At 44.7% G+C, this 18,637-nt stretch overlaps 1 protein-coding gene across 3 annotated transcripts in view; it reads left to right on the top strand.

Annotated features, from left to right (window-relative positions):
- The window catches only part of WASF2 (WASP family member 2), a 65,685-nt gene that overhangs the window by 42,962 nt on the left and 4,086 nt on the right, over nucleotides 1-18,637 (top strand). For 2 of the 3 annotated variants that reach the window (XM_070404479.1, XM_070404480.1), the window contains 7 exons: nucleotides 1,787-1,959; nucleotides 8,033-8,167; nucleotides 8,685-8,838; nucleotides 10,924-11,041; nucleotides 11,876-12,006; nucleotides 15,464-15,616; nucleotides 17,330-17,847. In XM_070404479.1, the coding sequence (XP_070260580.1) occupies nucleotides 1,830-1,959; nucleotides 8,033-8,167; nucleotides 8,685-8,838; nucleotides 10,924-11,041; nucleotides 11,876-12,006; nucleotides 15,464-15,616; nucleotides 17,330-17,847 (1,339 nt within the window). In that variant the 5' untranslated portion in view covers nucleotides 1,787-1,829. Of the gene's footprint in view, nucleotides 1-186; nucleotides 354-1,786; nucleotides 1,960-8,032; nucleotides 8,168-8,684; nucleotides 8,839-10,923; nucleotides 11,042-11,875; nucleotides 12,007-15,463; nucleotides 15,617-17,329; nucleotides 17,848-18,637 lie in introns of those variants that run through there. The other variant, XM_070404481.1, reaches the window with a different exon arrangement.

The raw sequence follows: 18,637 nt of genomic DNA, 5'->3' as shown, positions 1-18,637 counted from the left end.
ATAGGCACAGCTGCCACACAGTGCCTATTAAAGGGAGTTTCAGAGTTATGAGCAAACAGCTGATTCTCTTGGTTCTTGGGCTGTTGCTGTTGGTGACAGGAAACCTTGTTCCCCAAGCTGCTGGCTTCCTGTTTTATTTTTACTCTTAGCAGATCAGAATGTCCATAACAAGGAGCAGTCTGTTCCAAAGGGTTCTACTCCCCCTTTGAGCCTGAAGGGCTTTTACTTTTTTTTTAACTTTTGGTTGGACAATATGCTGGTTCACTTTTAAGATCTATGATATTTAGTTTGGTTTAAACATTTTGTATTCACAATCAACTTTTTGGTGATGAACTGGTGTTATAAGATTTGATGTAAGTAAACCTCTATTTTACTTTTTTTGTTGTTGTTTAAAAGAAGTTTGCAGTATTGGGGACTTGGGTATGTTGCCTGTATGTTTCGCCTTTTTACTTAAAGTGAGTCTGCCATTTTCCCTAGCATGAATATCATTAGACTGTTTTGGATAGCTTTAGTTTTACAAAATAGGGAAATAGTGTGCCATGGCTGTAGTCATATCCATTTTGTTGAGACTAAAACCTGCTTCTATCCTTGTAAAGCTAGGAATGTGGTCATCTAACTCTGAAACAATAGCTCAAAATGAACCTGAAGTGCTGGGGGATTTCCTAGGGAAAGGCGCTCAGCCGACAGGATAAGAAACAGTAACTGGAAGGTTTCCAGATCTGCTCCAGACACTTCCTGCTGTCTCAAGAGCCTTTGGCCCAGGTGTGTTGAACCAGATGGGAGACAGAAAAGGAACTGTTAGGTAGAAGGAAAAGGACTAGGGAATCTTAAAGCACAGTTTGCTCGGCATCATGTTTGACATATTGAACATGTAAATTTTTCCTTAATATTCTTTCTGTCAATTTACAGACTGAACTTTAGCAGTGCTAATAGATACTGGCAGCTAGTATTTAGTTGTACATTAACAGTCGTTCATCAGGGAAGAACTGGAGAAATTATGTCCTGATGTAGATCCATGGAATCACTATTGGTAACTTAATTTCATTGTGGAGATGAGATTATCAGATGACAAAAGCTCTTTTTTGATCCTTTTAATTGATCAACTGGAATCTGATCTACCCTGGACACCCCAAGAATAGGATCTGTACCTTCTAGGATCTGCTAAATGGGCTGTTTTCTGACCATAACTCCTTGCCTCTGGAGATTCTTGTTGGTTAGAGCATAGTTGTTTTATGTTTTTAGTTTTTTTTTAATGCTGTCTGTAGTACCCAGCCAGCAGTCACCAGTGCAGGATCTCTGCACTTATCCAGCAATCCTGTACCAAACCTTAAAAAGGTGGTAAGGTGGTGGTTGGGGGAGGTATTGAGGGGATTCTTTATATATATATATATATATATATATATATATATATATATATATATATTTTATTGATTTTTTACAGAGAGGAAGGGAGAGGAATAGAGAGTTAGAAACATCGATGAGAGAGAAACATCAATCAGCTGCCTCCTGAACACTCCCCACTGGGGATGTGCCCGCAACCAAGGTACATGCCCTTGACTGGAATCGAACCTGGGACCCTTGAGTCCACAGACTGACGCTCTATCCACTGAGCCAAACCGGTTAGGGCAAAGCGGGGTGGGGGGGATTCTTAAAAAAAAAAAAAAGATAGGGAGAGAGAAGATTTTTTAAAGCTGTTTTAGATCAGAGCAAGACAAAAAGACTTACACTGCCCTAGTGTGCCTGGAATTTGTGGTTGAGTAATACTTTCCCGTTATTTCTTTTTTAGGTTGTTTTTCATCATTCAGAACATTGCCTGAAGCAGGTCCACCATGCCGTTAGTAACGAGGAACATCGAGCCAAGGCACCTGTGCCGTCAGACGTTGCCTAGTGTTAGAAGCGAGCTGGAATGCGTGACCAACATCACCCTGGCAAATGTCATCCGACAGCTGGGCAGCCTGAGTGAGTGCCGCAGAGAGCCTGTGCTTTGCCCTCAGGGGTCGTTGGTGCTCTTTATTTAGTTCCCTTCTCCTCCTGTGTAACTATTTCTCCCCCATCTGCCTTCCCTAGGTAATGCAAAAATGTAACCCACCCCCTCTCCCCCAAGAGAGGCTGCTTTTTGGTACAGACTCTTCCCCTCAACCCTTTCTTCATCTGCCACCACCCTCTAGGCTCCCTCCACCTCCCTCTCCACCTGCTTCTAAAGAAATCTGTAGGAAGGGTGGCAGGAAGGGCTGCAGCAGAAACTGCAGATGGAATGACAGAGCAGAATTCTGTGTGTGGAAAGTGGGAGGTTCACAGAACAGTATCTTGGGTTGGGGAATGTGCCTGTAATTGCACGAACTGTTCAATGTAGCCTGACTTTGTTGAAGCCTCAAATGTGCCAATAGTCACATCTACCCGACATCCCCCACCCCCTTCTTCCCAAAGAGGAGTAAAGCAAACATGCACTTAGAGAGATTCTGGCTGACTTGTCTACCCTGGTACACATTTAATTGTGCTGCAAGCCCCCAGGTCCAAGTTCAGGGTACAAATTACTTCTGCAATCTCCGGGGTATTGGGAGTTTTGCAAGCTGCATGAACACACAGTGACACAAATTGTAGCTGGAGCCATTCTTCTCTAGGAGGAGGATGGGGGGAGGGTGTAGTCCAGTCTGTTTTGGAGCTGAGGGAAAGCCAGCTCAACTGTATCTTTTTTTTTTTTTTAATTGGCAAGAATGAATGAGACTGCCTTGGGTGGGGTACATACATGTGGTTTGGATTTCATTCTGAATCAAGCTGACTTTGTTTGCTTGAAGCTGAGGTATGGGAAGGGCAGATGCTTAGATAGGCTGTGCGTTTGTGTAGTGCCACTCCAGCTCCCCATAAGAACCTCCATCAACATGGTATTTTAGTGATCTTCCTTAGCAAAGGCATCTTGGTGTGAATTATTTCAGACATTCACTCCTCCTGTCGCATCACTGTCCTTAGTAAAGGCAGTGGAATAGTATCAAGAAAGCCTGCATTCCCCCAGATAGTAATAGACCCTGCCTTTAAAACAGGGGCCTGAGGAGACAGAGCGCAGTGACCAGATGATATATGGGGTCTGAGATTCCTAAGCCTTCACCTAGCTCAGAGGCCATCTCGGTTGATCCAGGACTTAGGGAAACCTGGATGGGCGCCACGAGGAAACGAAACCCTGTCGATGCCTGCCTTACACAAAGGAACGTTGACAGCAGTGCAGCTGACAAGGAAGCACATGAAAGCTGCAGAGTGCCTCACTGCTTCTTAAAAGCATCATTTCTGCCTCTGTCACCCTGAGTAGGCCAAATGGGTGGAAGGCAATCACACACTGGTTCCTTCTTCATAGGACAAAGGACATCTAGCTAATGATGCTGCTTATTCGCACTCAGCAGGAGGTAGGCTCGCTCTCAGGTGTTTTTTCAGGGTAGTGTTGATGGATGACATTGCTCACTCTCCCATCTGTGATCAGACCACTCCTATCTTAAGGAAGCTGATCTGAGGGCCAGGATCAGCTTGTGCCTACAGAAACAGGATTTCCTTACATCGTGGGGCTAATGACCCTTTATTCATCCTATAAACATCTATTGAACATACTTTATGTTCAGTGCTCAGGGGATACAGCAATGAGAAATGGTCTCTGACCTTAGCCGGTTTGGCTCAGTGGATAAAGTGTTGGCCTGCAGACTGAAGGGTCCCGGGTTCAATTCTGGTCAAGGGCACATGCCTGAATTTAGGTTTGATCCCCAGTAGGGGGCATGCAGGAGGCAGCCAATCAGTGATTCTCTCTCATCATTGATGTTTTTGTCTCTCTCTTCCTCTCCCTTCCTCTCTGAAATCAATAAAAAAGATTTTTTTTTTTTTTTTTTAAAGAAAAGAAATGGTCTCTGCCTTCCAGGAGCTTATAATCTACCAGAGGAGACAGAAAAATAAATCTTAAGGGGAGAATGGGGAGAGGGTGAGAAGGAAACTCATATTTGTTGACTGCCTACTTTATGCCAGGTTTTAATAGGATCTTGACATACATTATCTCATTTAATCTTCTCAATAATCCTGTAAAAATAGATGATATTTCTGTTTTTTCAGATGAAGGAATGAAGGCTCAGAAAAGTAGGATAACTTGCCTAGAGAGACAGTAGCCAGTAAGAGGCAAGTCAGTCTCTGCTGTGAGTTGCTAAGTTCAAGGCTCCTTGAAGATATCGCTGCTCATCAAGGATTTCTCATCTCAGTCCCCTGCACTCTGTCTCTGCCAATAGGGCCCTGGTTCAGACCTTTGTTGACTCTCACCTACACTATTGCCCTAGCCTCCTTCTGGCTTCCCTTTCTCTGATCAACCCCTCAATCTATACACCAAAAAATCTTACAAATCTTAAGCCTATACCCCTGCCACAGTTGTCTACCAAACATGCAAATATCACTTTTTACTTTTATAATTCGGAGTTGTTTGAATTTTTAAAAGTTAAGGCTGTGCCCTAACCGGTTTGGCTCAGTGGATGGAGCGTTGGCCTGCGGACTGAAGGGTCCCAGGTTCGATTCCGGTCAAGGGCATGTACCTGGGTTGCGGGCACATCCCCAGTGGGGGGCGTGCAGGAGGCAGCTGATTGATCTCTCTCATCGATGTTTCTGGCTCTCTATCCCTCTCCCTTCTTCTCTGTAAAAAATCAATAAAATATTTTTTTAAAAAAGTTGAGGCTGTGTTAACTTTTGTAGTTTAAAAAGTGTTTTTAAACGAAGAGTACAAATGTTAACTATTTATCTCCCCTGTGCCTCACTAGGGAATTACCTAAAAAGTTCCTTGGTCTGTCGTCATTCAAGACTCTTCAAGACCTGCTTTCCTTTCCAGCCTCACTTTCTACAGTCCATCTTCTCCCATGTTATAGTCTTTTTAAAGGATTTAAAAGGAACAAAGGAAAAAACGGGGGGAAATGGAGGAAGAAAGAATGAATTACCAACTCCTTGTAGTTCCTCATAGAGCATACTCTTATACCTTCATACTGTTTCCCCTACCTGGAGAGCCCTTGCCATCTTTATAGCTGATCTTTAAGGCCCAGCTCAGGGATCTCCTCCTCTAAATCGGACTAAGTGCTCCTCTGAGCTCCTATTACATGCCTGTATTATTACCTATCACATTAGATTGAAAATTATATATCTTAGATTAAAAGTTCTTTGAAGGCAGGAATCATGTGTTGTTCGTCCTTGAACCCCAGTCAGTGTCTGTCTTATATAGTACTTGGCACCCAGTAGAAGCTCAGTAAATGTTTGTTGAGTGATTCATACCTGTATTCTCTTCACCATCGCATGCTGTTGGTGCACAGAGAATACAAGGAAGGAAGGAAGGAATACTACCTATAGTGAGTAGGCACACAGCTGGGGATAGGCAGGGTCAAGGAAGGCTACATAGAAGAGATTCCATTTAAACCAGACCTTGAAAGATGCTGGGATTTCATCTAGCAGAGAGGGATGCAGGAATGGACTCCTGTGTGCTTCAAGCTCATGGTTGGCCTCATGTATTGTACTGTAGCCAGAAGTGCTCAGTCTAGTAGGGAAGGTGTGATTATGGAATGGATAAAGCACCAAACTAAAAGTTCCATAGCTGTGGATTGCTTTGTGAGAGCATATCCAGAATTCATATTTTCCCTTAGTGCCGTGAGATTGGTGTTTCACTTATTAGGCTGCCATACCTTAGGAAATAAAGGCACAGCCAGCAGCACGTTTGACCACCCAGGAGGGTGCCGCCCCCATTTGGGTCATTAAGAAATCATGCTCTGATGTTGACTTTAATAACTAAGTGTACTGGGGTCATGCCATTTGGGGGAGGGAGGAGCTTCAAGAGTCCCACTCAAACTTCAACAAGAGTAGCTTCACATTTTAAAAAACTCAGTTTTACCTGTTCCAACTCCATGAAATATTTAGGTTGAAGAGTTCCACTGCAAAGGGAGAAAAATGATGACTGATTTGTAAAATGTGATGTCCATTGTGAATGTCCCGATGTGACAGTGGGTCTGTCTTGGTAATCTGAGTGAGTGAAATGTAACTCTGAACAAGGCACTCTGGTTTTCTCCTACAGTTGTAGTAATTTTCAGTACTTGAAGAATAGGGACTATCAAATTACTGACTGGAATTATATTTAAAATTTCTTCTAAGCATACAACATGATTTTTAGATATTCACACCCTTAAAAGTCATCTGATATGGCTGAGTAATATAAGACTCTCATTGTAATAATTTACATTTAATCCTATGACAACTTGGTGAGGTAGATACAGTTATCCCTGTCTTACAGATGAGGAAACTGACGCTGAGAGATAGTGATTTGCTGAAGCGTGCACAGGTGTAAACAGAAAGAAACCGAGACTTAATTTTTCTGGTTTGAAGTCTACTGCTTCCATGTATCATCTTTGGCTCTAAGCACACCTTGGGCCTGATGGGATGTAACAGGGGGAAGCCTTCACACCACCTCACTTTCTCTTCAGATAGCATTCTCAGTGTTGCCATTCTTATATGTTGGGTTTCTTTGTAAGATTTTTATCTTGAAAACCACTGTGCCACACAGTAAGCCTCTGCTCCTTCTATCACTGCTCCCTTCACTGAGGAGCAGGACATCCTAGGTACTCTCATGTGACCTAAAGATGAGTTACTTTGGGGTTTTCTTTTCCTCCAGAACAGCTGGATGGACAACAGATATTTTTGAGCCTGGTTTGTTTTCCACACATAATGTTGCATGTTTCTCTGCTCTAGCCTTACACTCCCAATTTTCTCTTTCCTGGATGAGCAGGATCAGCATGGTCTGAGCTTGTCAGCCAGTTTGAGTCCTTTGAGCCCAGGAGCTCCCCATACCTGTTACCACAAAACCGTTCAGTATGCAGAGACTTGCTCCTTTCCTTGATTAGAAACTCCTCATTGACTAAATTTACCAGCAATTCAAAATATGATTAGTCTTATCCTCACTTTCCAGGTTACACTGGAAGGTGAACTACAGTTGACCCTGAAGGTGCAGTTTTGGACTAATCCGCCCCCCCCAGGCATGGACTAAGCATAAATGAAGTTTAGAACCTAAAAATCAGAGTCCATTTTAAATAGTTCTCAAAGAAATTATCTTTTGGTTGAACATGGTCACTTATGCCTGCCTTTACTGTGCAAGTAAGAAACTCACATGGTATATTAGTTTATATGCACCACTTTTCATTCCTACAAGAATGTGCTTTGTGGCTTGGAGTGACAATATGAAGGTAGCATCAAATTGCTCTTCTGTTTCTTTGGCTTGCATTCTCCTTGTATTCCGGGGTTGAAAGTACAGAAATTGATGGAACTCTTTTCTTTTTCTAAAAACAAGACATTGTGGAAAGAGACCACTGGTATGTTGTTTTTTTCAGGGGGGGCTTGAAAGTTTTAGCTTTTCAGTTTTTCCCTGAGATATGGATTTGAAGGATATAACCTAGAGCAAAGACTTTCAAAGCTGTAGGTTATAAAACATAGAATAAGCTTTTCACCCCTTAGAAGAAGTTGTAAGTCTCTGCTGTGAGTTGCTGGTAAGTTCAAGGCTCCTCGAAGATACCACTACTCATCATGGTTGTTCAATATACTTTTGAGGCTCCACTGAGGATGTAATGTCTTATTTTTCATGTTAATTTAGACACCTAGAAGATCCTTCTAACTTCCCGTCTGTTTTCCAGAACCATTTACAAGGTGCTTTTACAGAGTAGCGAGGGGTTAAGGGCTATAGGCAAAGGTGCAGACATATTGTCTACCTTCCAGGATTCATTTTTTGTATTATACCTTTCGATTTTATTCAGATTGCTTTGAGTTTTGTGACTCTTCATAGTTTGCCAAGAAGACTCAGTTGTAGAACATACGCAGAGTGCCCAGCTATGGAGACTATGTCTCTGTCTCCAGAAGCAACCATCTGCATGTAACCCCAACAATCCTGAGGGAGAGGGAAGGCTCTTTCGGAGGTGGGGAATATGCTCTTTAGTAGCCAGTTTTTCTGACCTTTTGTGTCACTTCTATGCACTAATGTGTTGGTTTCTTTGTTCAGGTAAATATGCAGAGGACATTTTTGGAGAGATCTTTACTCAGTCAAATACCTTTGCCTCTCGGGTAAGCTCCCTTGCTGAGAGGATTGACCGCCTACAAGTTAAAGTCACTCAGCTGGATCCCAAGGAAGAAGAAGGTAAGGAAGCTGAGCTCAGCATTTGCAGGCTCTGCTGAGCAGTTTCTTATAATTTTTTTCCTGATTTGTAAAAAAAAGTGAGAGGAGAAATCACAGAAACCTATGGAGTTCTGCTTTGAAGTAGCACAAGCTTGGGTGGCATAGAGACATCTTTTTAGCTCGACCACACTCCCACACACTCCCTCTCTCCCATTCCCCCAATTCCCTCTTTCTCAGATTCCCCCTCCCCCAGTCTCACTCTGCTACCATAAAAGTACTTGGAAGATTCATTCCTCCTCAGGAGAGGCCTGCTAGATCTGGCCACATAGTAAACCTTTGTGTTGCCTCATTTTGTTCCGTCTGAAATGGCTGGGCTGCTGACAGCCTTGTGGGGCTTCCCCAGAGGGGGAGAAAAAAAGCCTGGCTGCAGACAGCCGCAGCCAAGAAATGTAGCAGCTGAGGCCTCTCCGACTGGTGTGACTCAGTGTTTGCTCAAATAGCCTGTCGTCCATTTTCTAATGCCTCCATCTTCTCTCAGTGTCACTACAAGGAATCAACACCCGAAAGGCCTTCAGAAGCTCTACCACTCAAGACCAGAAGCTTTTTGACAGAAACTCTCTCCCCGTCCCTGTCTTGGAAACATACAACACCTGTGATACTCCCCCACCTCTCAACAATCTTTCCCCTTACAGGTAACCCGGCTAGCTCCTCCTTCTTCTGACCTGTGGTTAACAATATTAGATTGTCTTTTTACTTAAAGATATTGTTTATGTCAGAGAATTGTATCAAAGAGCTTGCTACCTACCGCAGAGTTTTTTGTGGCAGCAGAAACTAACATTTACCACATAAACAGTTGTCACTTATGATTGTTTGGTTTCTAAAATTCTTACATTGAAAGTTGGCTATATTTTTGTATGCCACAAGTTCAGTTTGATATAGCCAGATCCATCTTGGATTCCATCCAAGGAATTTAGTTATTGTAGAACCAAAAGGACTTGTTACAAGGCAGTCCTATAGTACATCCCAGGGGCAGCATTCTAGCAGGCTCCCAGTTACTCAGAAACCACTAGATTACCAGATGTTTGGGCGCGTTAGTGGGGCCAGCCTTGTGGACTGGCTGCTCTGGGCCCTGGGGGTCCTTCCAAAGCTTAAGGAGTGACTGGCATGGTTCCAAATGAGTATTGTTCGCTTTTTGAACATTCCCCTTGGAAAGGAACTACACTGCTGTGGCTGGACTTTAAAAAAGAAGGTAGCCTTGTAGACACCTTCGAGCCCTTCTCCTCTAACGGTCTGGTAATGTTATCCTGCAAATAACCACTGAGCAGGACAGAAAGTAAATATTTATCTTGCTTGCATCCATAAGTATCTTTGAAACAGGTAAAAAGTAATTACAGCTAGCTGGAGGCAGATACCTTCTGTGGGACATGGGTATCCTACCAACTAGAAGGCGGGCAGGAGGGGCCAGTGCACAGGATTTCACGGACACCTGCTGATCCCGGAGCCTGGAATAGGAGCATGGTAGCTTCTCACACAGATACTGAGAAAGTACCTGGCATCTATCGTATATTATTATTGTGTGAAATTATATTTGTCCCTTGACTTTCAAAGGGACTGGCTATCATAGTGGGCAGAGATTTGACTCGGCAGGCTCTATTACTTAGTTGGGTTTGGGCAGTGGGAGTACACAATCTGATAATATCAAAGTGAGTATGATATAGGGTGTGGTAGGATAGGATAAACAAACAATATAAAACAAGTTTCTATTTTAGATAAAGGTATTTTCCTCTTTGATATTATTTCAGTTATCTGAATTTGGCTTAACATAAATGAGTGGAGGTGTAGCTAACACAACAAGATTTAATATAAAAATCATTAGTGTTTGATTTGGAAATGCTTTTTGTGTGTTGTGATAGAATTGGAAGCCAGGATATAGAATTGCCTTTCCAATTTGTTTTAGTTCAGAATAGTGTTAAAATAAATGTCCCTAAGTACATGCTTTCTGGAAAGTGAGAGAGACTTATGCCAAAGTGTAGGATTCCAACTAGGATCGTCGAGTCTGGCAGATAACTCTTACCTTAACACTCAGTAACTCACTCTATTCCATCACAGCCACTAAGAGATGGCAATTAAATCTTGTGGTCATAAAACATTTGGCTATGTGTTCGCAATAGGGCCCCCTCGTAGTTGGGGAGCTGGGGGTGCTGGGTGGATGCTGAGCTATTCTAGAAGGGAGCAAGAAGGTGGAGTACTCTGGTTATCTGTTTTCACAGAGGAATATCAGCCGCACACATATACATTGATATGTGTATATGTATACATATGTACACATGTGAACCTAACATTGTGTGCACAGGTTTCAGGTGGGTGGGAGGCCACTAATGCTTCCGAGAGAGCCAGGGTAATTGGTGCAGGGAAAGGGAACCAGTGGCAGAAATCCCCTCTGATATGCCAGGATATCTTCAGGGAAATGTCAGAGGCCATGCAGATCATTAGAAATAATCGGGATCCCTGCTGCTATAGCCCATTCTTTTCCCTGACCATGCAAATTCCTCCACCAGGAATTGAAAGTAAGGCTAAGGTTCTTGAAAAGCCAGATAAATAAAGAGGTGGCATTGAAGGGGCATTGGAACGCTGGTATGGGAGAGGAAGTAGGCAATCAATTTGAATGACTTGATTCCTGAGTGTGAAAACTGCTAACTGGTAGGTATTTGGAATATTGGATTTGGTTAGGAGCTCATCTGTCTGCTGACAGCTACTTGTCTTCATTTCTATCCCAGGGACGATGGGAAAGAGGCACTCAAATTCTACACAGACCCTTCGTACTTCTTTGATCTTTGGAAGGAGAAGATGCTGCAGGACACCAAGGATATCATGAAAGAGAAGAGAAAGCATAGGGTGAGGGGAAAGGGGCCTCTGTTCTGCACATCAGTAGGCACGATTGTGGAGGGGGGATAAAAAGGAAGCCAGTCTTATGTGAAGTAATCATTCTGAGTGGCTGCTTGCTTGGATGCCAGGTGAAACACTTAAAAAATGTGTCCACTCCAAGCACAACCAAGATGAAAGTATAAATCACACCAGAATTGTGTTTGTTCCCCCCAGCACTATTAACAATAGTATATTCGGGCTGAGTTTTAGAAATTGACTTTTCTATTCACCATTTATTTCTCTTGCAATTTGCACCTGACTCTGCTGGACACTCAAGCTAGGCTAGTCCCTTCCCTGCCAGTTTTGCAGCTCATTTCTGAGAGATCAGCACAAGGCTCTACAGTGTTTGATTTGCAACAGGAGCAGTTTAACACCTTCAGTACCAGTGGGTAGTAGAGGTGGGGGGGTAGGCCTGGTTTTGGGAGATGCTCCCCTTAGACTCCCAGGGATGTGTGTAAGCCTTTGTGACCGACCAGTTGCAGCCTCACACTCCCATTAGCATGGCTGCCAGGAGGCCCAAGAGAGTGCCAAGGGCTAGTGCAGCTGCACAGGCTGAAGAAACCCTCGTTGGTTGTTTTGTTTTAACCATTTTCTTACATCTACCCAGATGTCTATAGCTAACATTACCTCTCATCTCTCTTCACTGACCGTTGAGGCACAGTAATTCTATTATAAATTCTGTAGTTACTATATGTTGTCCAGGTAAAGCATCTCTTGGGTGTGCATCCATGGAGGTGGATGGAGTTGTAGAGAAGAACATTGGAAAATGTTTTACAAAGGATTTTCTGGGTTTTTTTATTATAGAAAGAAAAGAAAGATAATCCAAATCGAGGGAACATAAACCCACGTAAAATCAAGACACGCAAGGAAGAGTGGGAGAAAATGAAGATGGGACAAGAATTTGTGGAATCCAAAGAAAAGCTGGGGCCTTCCGGGTAGGTGATGCTTTTGTGTGCTGTTGGTAGCATTCTTTGAAGGGGCTGGGGACCTCAGTCTGACAGCTTTAGTGTGACACCTTTCACACCCCCTGAAGTCTGGCTGTATGGCTTAGATTGATATCACTGTTAACTACTTTAAAGTGCATCCATCTGGTGATTAAAATTTGCTAAGTTAATGAAGACTCAGCAGTTTAAATGAGGTGACGGAAGTGGTGTGGGGAAAAAAACCATGGCTTCTAGTGCCCTCACTCTGCCAGGCACTGGCACAACTAAGGGCCTCAAAGGAAAGACTGGAAGGGAAAGAGAAGTGGTCTTGGGAGCCCTTTTCCTCCAGAGCATTGAGTTGAAGGTAGTGCCTAAGCGCCGGGCCTTTCACAAGAATGGGGAAGGCCCAGCAGAGAATTCGTGCACATCACCAAAGCAACTTTTCAGTCAGCCTTTGTCAGTCTCAGGAGAGAAGTTGGCCAAGGGACTGAAAGCAGGTCTCAGAGACAGTGTGGGAAAGGTCGCTCAGCCAGTATTGAGGCCATATATCTCCATGGAGAAATAGTAGATGTCAGTCTGACCCCATTTCCCAATACCAAATCACACTAGAGGTCTAACAGAAAAAAAGAATGGTCTGAAAGCTTGGTTTGATGCTTATCCTAGTGCCCAACCTGTGTGACATTCAAAGTCAAGTCACCACAACTGCTTGGTGTGAATGCCACCCTGGTTTTCCCCTAAATACATTGCATCCTGACTGTCAGAGAATCATACCAGCCCATGCCAGGTGTCTAAGAATGATAAAAGGGAAGAGTTGAGTTGTTCTTGCTTTTAGAAATAACTCTACCATGAAAATTTTGACTTTTAAAAATCTTGACACTTCTGACACTTGTTCTTTCTGGATTAAGAGATTTGTTTTAATGAGTGATAAAGATGGTGAGAGGAAAAACGAACCTTTCTCTCTACAGGGAAATCAGCCCTGAGGGTCCTCCATTACCTTCACCTCCCAGTAAAAGGGCCATTTTATTCTGTAATGTCCCATCCTGTTCAGAGAGGCCCTTGTCATAGGTTCAGTGACTCTTAAGGCCAGAAGCTTGCATGTTCAGAATATGCCTACTATTTTTATTTATTTTTTAAATATATTTTATTGATTTTTTACAGAGAGGAAGGGAGAGGGAGAGGGATAGAGAGTTAGAAACATCAATGAGAGAGAAACATCAATTCAGCTGCCTCTTGCACGCCCCCCACTGGGGATGTGCCTGCAACCCAGGTACATGCCCTTGACCGCAATCGAATCTGGGACCTTTCAGTCTGCAGGCCGACGCTCTATCCGCTGAGCCAAACCAGCTAGGGCTTAAATATATTTTATTGATTTTTTACAGAGAGGAAGGGAGAGGAATAGAGAGTTGGAAACATTGATGAGAGAGAAACATCGATCAGCTGCCTCCTGCACACCCCCTACTGGGGATGTGCCCGCAACCAAGGTACATGCTCTTGACCGGAATCAAACCTGGGACCAGTCAGTCCACAGGCCGATGCTCTATCCACTGAGCCAAACTGGTATGGCAATGCCTACTATTTTTAAAAAATATATATTTTTATTGATTTCAGAGAGAGAGGAAGAGAGAGATAAAAACATCAATGATGAGAGAGAATCATTGATCAGCTGCCTTCCGCACACCCCACACTGGAGATTGAGCCCACAACCCAGGCATGTGCCCCGACCAAGAATCGAACTGTGACCTCCTGGTTCATAGGTCGATGCTCAACCACTGAGCTATGCCGGTCAGGCAGTATGCCTACTGTTTTGTGGGGTTGGGTTTGTTGTTGTTGTGTGTGTGTGTGTGTGTGTGTGTGTGTAATGGGGTTGGGTTTGTTGTGTGTGTGTGTGTGTGTGTGTGTGTGTGTGGAAGGGGTTCGGTTTGTTGTTGTGTGTGTGTGGAATGGGGTTGGGGTTTGGTGTGTGTGTGTGTGTGTGTGTGTGTGTGTGTGTGGAATGGGGTTGGGGTTTGTTGTGTGTGTGTGTGTGTGTGTGTGTGTGTAAGGGGGTTGGGTTTGTTGTTTTGTGTGTGTGTGTGTGTGTGGAATGGGGTTGGGGTTTGTTGTGTGTGTGTGTGTGTGTGTGTGTGCGTGTGTGTGTGTGTGTGTGTGTGTGTGTAAGGGGTCGGTGAAAACAAGGACTTTGCCTCCCGTTCCCCTGTTCTCCAGCAGGTTTGGAATTGGGTTGCGTGGCTGGTCTACCTGGACATGCTTGTTGGCGAACCTATAAAGAGATGTGTCAAGCCTATAGGGCTCCAGGCCTTGGGGATTTTTCATATCAGAGCATCATCTGATTCAGTTAGTTCCCTTTAGCTCTCTTCTCCTTGGGGTCTATTTTATTTTATTTTTTTAGAAATAAATTTCTGTTGTTTAAATATATATAATTTTTTTCTATTTTAGAGAGAGAGGAAAGAAAGGAGGAGGGAGAGAGAGAGAGAGAGAGAGAGAAACATCAATGATGAGAGAGAATCATTGTTCGGCTGCCTCCTGCACGCCCCCTACTGGGGAGCCTGCAACCCAGGCATGTGCCCTGACCAGGAATCAAAGGGCGACCTCCTGGTTCTCTGAGGTCTATTTTAGAAGCATTCTTTGTGGAGATGGGGCAGGGGGAGCATAACAGGCCGTATTTTGCTAGCTGCTCTTGGTGTTTTTGTGCTTGTTTGTACGTTTGTTGTTGTTCACCCAGAGCAAATTTACCCACAGCCCAGTGCTCTGAGGGGCAGATTTTCATAAGGCAAGCCCTGGCATCCTACTTTAATTGGCAGCTCATCTTGTTATTGATAAGAGTGCTGGCGGAGAGACCACGCCTAACAGCCACCAGCACCTTGGATTTGTCCTCAGCTTGCTTTTGCAGTCAAATGCCTCCTTGGCCTTTGAGCACTGCAGAGGCTTGCCGACCTCAAAACCAGGCTGTGTGCCAGTCACGTGTTTACAACTAGCTCATTAGCCTTGGGGCTTGGCTTTGCCCTTTGCCACAGACAGACTTGGGGATTTGGGTATAGGCTGCTCCTAACATTTGGGAGAGAATTTAAAAGAACTGCTGTGTTTGACAAGCCCAACACTGAGAAAGGAACAGCATGGTTTTGATAATCTGGTTTGAATCCCATTCCTCAAACAATCCAGCAGAAGTACCTGGGAGATGGTAACAATGGAACATTTAGTCCTAAAATAAAATTTCAGTATAACAAACTATATGGGGAATATACTTATTTTATTTCTCTTAATAGCTTTTGTATCAAATGCATTTTGGTGGGGTCTTTTTTAAAAATGGGAGTATCACTTGGACTTTTTAGAAAAGTTTTAAAATTGAGTTTTAAAGAGAGAAAAAGGAAGAGGCGGAAGAGAGAAGCATTGATGTGGATCGAGGACCAACCAAGTGAGCCACAGCAGCCAGATGTTTTAAATGATAGTTTTCGTGTTGGTTCATTGTCAGGTATCCACCCACCTTGGTGTACCAGAACGGTAGCATCGGCTCTGTTGAAAATGTGGATGCAAGCAGCTACCCACCACCACCACAGTCAGACTCCACTTCTCTGCCTTCTTCCTTCTCCGAGGAGAGCTTACCGCCGCCGCCAGCAGAATTCAGGTAAATGGTGGGACCTTTTCCATCTACTCTGGGTGGCTAAAAACTCAAGAACAAAATAAGAGTTCCAAATCCAGGCCAGGACACTAAAATAAGTTCAGGAAACTCTGTCTAGATAATAGAAATAATTAACATGTATTATGTGTTTGTAAGGTGCCAGGCATTATACCAAACAGTATATATGTTACTAAATTCCCACAAGAATCCTCTTGAGACAGGTACCCATTTTACAGATGAGTAAATGAGAAGGCACAGAGAGGTCAATGAACTTACCTAAGATCACTGAGCCAGTAAGAGGCAGAGTCCAACCTGATTGGAAAGCAGGTCAGTCCGTCTCCAGAGCCTGTGTTCTTTACTACTGCCTATACCTGGAAAGATAGAAGTCACCAAACTTACCTCTTGCATGTTTCTTAGCTTTAACTCCGCATGAATTGAAGTGGTATAATTTACCGCCCATAAAATACTTATTTATGACACCTTGTCCAGTTATCTAGGAACTTAGCAGTCACCTTTTTCTTCTGTTGCTTCTGGTTAATTTCACTGTTGGATAGACTCTCCAGAAAGAATGAAACAAAGGGAAAGAGAGATGAAAGTTAAAATCTGTTCATTTTGATATTCATCCGTGTCCCTGGCAGAGATACACAGGGGAAGAGTTAGAAGGTCATGGCTGACAAGGGCTCTGAGGAGTGTTCGGGTTTGTTTCCTCACAGTTACTTTTCCCTTCCTGGTGCCTGGTACACTTTTCTCCTCTGACACTGTTCAGTCAGAGATTGGATATGTTGAGGACCCCTCAGATGGAAACCTAAAGCAAATGCTCTAAGCATCCCACCCCGCCCCCTTCTTCTTGGCTCTTGAAACCACTAATCCCAAACTCTGCCTCCCAAATCACTTCCTGCCGGCTGTCCTGTCAGATGCAGCTAAGGCTTGAAGGTCTGTGGTAAATTGCAAGATGGTAGCTTTTCTAAGGAGTAGCTGTTGGTACCGGGCAAATACAAAGGTGGAAAAGAAGCCCTCAGCCTCACCCATGGCCTGAGAGCCTGCAGCCGAGCATACCAGACCCAGGAGAGGTGCCACCTAACCCTCTCGCAGCCTGGGTTAAGTTTGGTGGCACATCCATTTCCTGTCTCTGCCGACCCTCAGACCCTCCATTCTTTCTCAGGTTTTTACACATGAAAACTGAAAGTACCACTGCCTAAATCTGTACCCCACTCAGGTTTGGTCAGCTTGGCTTGAGTTCCTGCCCTCACAAGATCTAGTGAATGTTAATAACCTGAGGAACAGAGGGTGGGTGGGTGGTGGTTGAATTTTTATTCCAGTTCTTTCTTGCATGCCTTTGTAGCCCTGGCTCCAGGATTAGACTGGCCGTTCCTTTCCGGGGGGTTCAGGAGAGTGCCTTTTCTCGGAGAGCTGGAAGTTTGAGGGGAACTAGGAGGTGATCTTGGCTCGCCCTTACCTGTATAGGAATCCCAAGTCTACTTCTTTCAGGTAGTTTTTCTCTCTCTGCTTAAGGCTCCTCTGCTGATGGGAAGGAAGCTCATTACTTTACAAGACTGCCCATTTGATATTGGTCTGTTCTGACTATTTCCATTTTTTTTCCCTTTTGAACCACAATGAAATGATATAATCAACCAAAATAAACCTAGGCTTATAGAGTAGCTTACCTATAGGTAGTATTTGCTTCCTGAAAGTGATGGGTCTTTTTCTTTGTCCTTTTAGCTACCCAGCAGACAACAACCAAAGGGCATCTGGCTTAGCTGGACCCAAAAGATCCAGTGTGGTCAGCCCAAGCCATCCACCACCAGCTCCTCCTCTGGGCTCTCCACTGGGCCTCAAATCCGGCTATGCTCCACCCTCGGCCCCTCCGCCTCCGCCGCCAATGATAAACGTCCCTCCCCCACCTCCACCTGGAGGACTTGGGTCCCCAGTGACCCCACCGCCACCTTCACCACCCTCTTTCCCACCTCACCCCGATTTTGCTGCCCCTCCCCCTCCTCCCCCACCGCCGGCAGCTGACTACCCGATCTTGCCACCACTTCCCTTATCCCCATCAACAGGAGGGGCACCCCCTCCTCCCCCTCCTCCTCCTCCTCCTGGGCCACCTCCTCTCTTTTATGGTGGTGCAGATGGCCAGCCTGCCCCCCCTCCACCACCACTTGCTGATACACCCAAGTCCAAGTCCTCCTTGCCTCCTGTGAGCGACGCCCGCAGCGACCTGCTTTCGGCCATCCGCCAAGGTAAATCCAGTGGTGGGTCCAGGACAGGAAGCGTCTTTCTGCAGCTGGGATGACTGGTTGAGGGTGGGTGAGGGGTTTGCGCCCTTCCCGGGGAGTAGCTTTCATTGGATGGGGAGAGATTGGGACCCAGGCCTAGGATCAGCCTGAAGAAAGTCTCACCCTAAAAATAGGGGGATTTAGATTTCTTTCCACCCTGGTTTAACGTAAAGAATTCTTAACCTGGGATCTTTGAACTTCTTGAAAATGTGTGCTTTGTGTGTGTGTGCATCCGTTCTGTAGCCCAGAGAACAAGAATCACATCTTGAAGGTTCTTGTTCAGCTGAACTCAGTCATTCCTTGTCCTTCACCTTTTTGCCTTTCGTATCCTTCCTGCGTACCCTCTCTCCCTCTTTCTCACCCATTGCCCTCTCCCCCTTTTTCCTATCCTCCTCCCTCTTTTGTCACCGTCTCTCCCCTCCTCCTTCCTCTCCCTCATGGAGCATTTATTCTCTTCGTCAGAGGCCGGGTTTGATACCATGGGGCTAGAGTGGTTTCTTCTGCTTGGGATTCCCCAGGAACTGAAGGATTGTCTAGAGGAGACAACCTAGGGCAGCTGAGCTCCGTGGTAACTGATGAATCGGGCAGACTGTGTGCTCCTAGGTGGGTGTGGTGGCCAGTCCCCCTCCTGAGGAGCAGCCTCCTCACTGGCCTGAGAGCGACAGTGGGGAAGGTGGCAGGCTTCTGTTCAGAGACACCTACAGCACCAGGGCCACCATGTCATAAACCTTCACCTTCATTTTTTTCTTGCTTC

Source organism: Myotis yumanensis, unplaced genomic scaffold (genome assembly GCF_028538775.1).
Source record: "Myotis yumanensis isolate MYYU_CA2020_CCGP unplaced genomic scaffold, mMyoYum1.0.hap1 SCAF_2, whole genome shotgun sequence".
In the NCBI taxonomy this organism is placed as follows: Eukaryota; Metazoa; Chordata; class Mammalia; order Chiroptera; family Vespertilionidae; genus Myotis; species Myotis yumanensis.
Note: the sequence above shows the minus strand (reverse complement) of the source record. Positions and strands in the feature narration are given on the sequence as shown.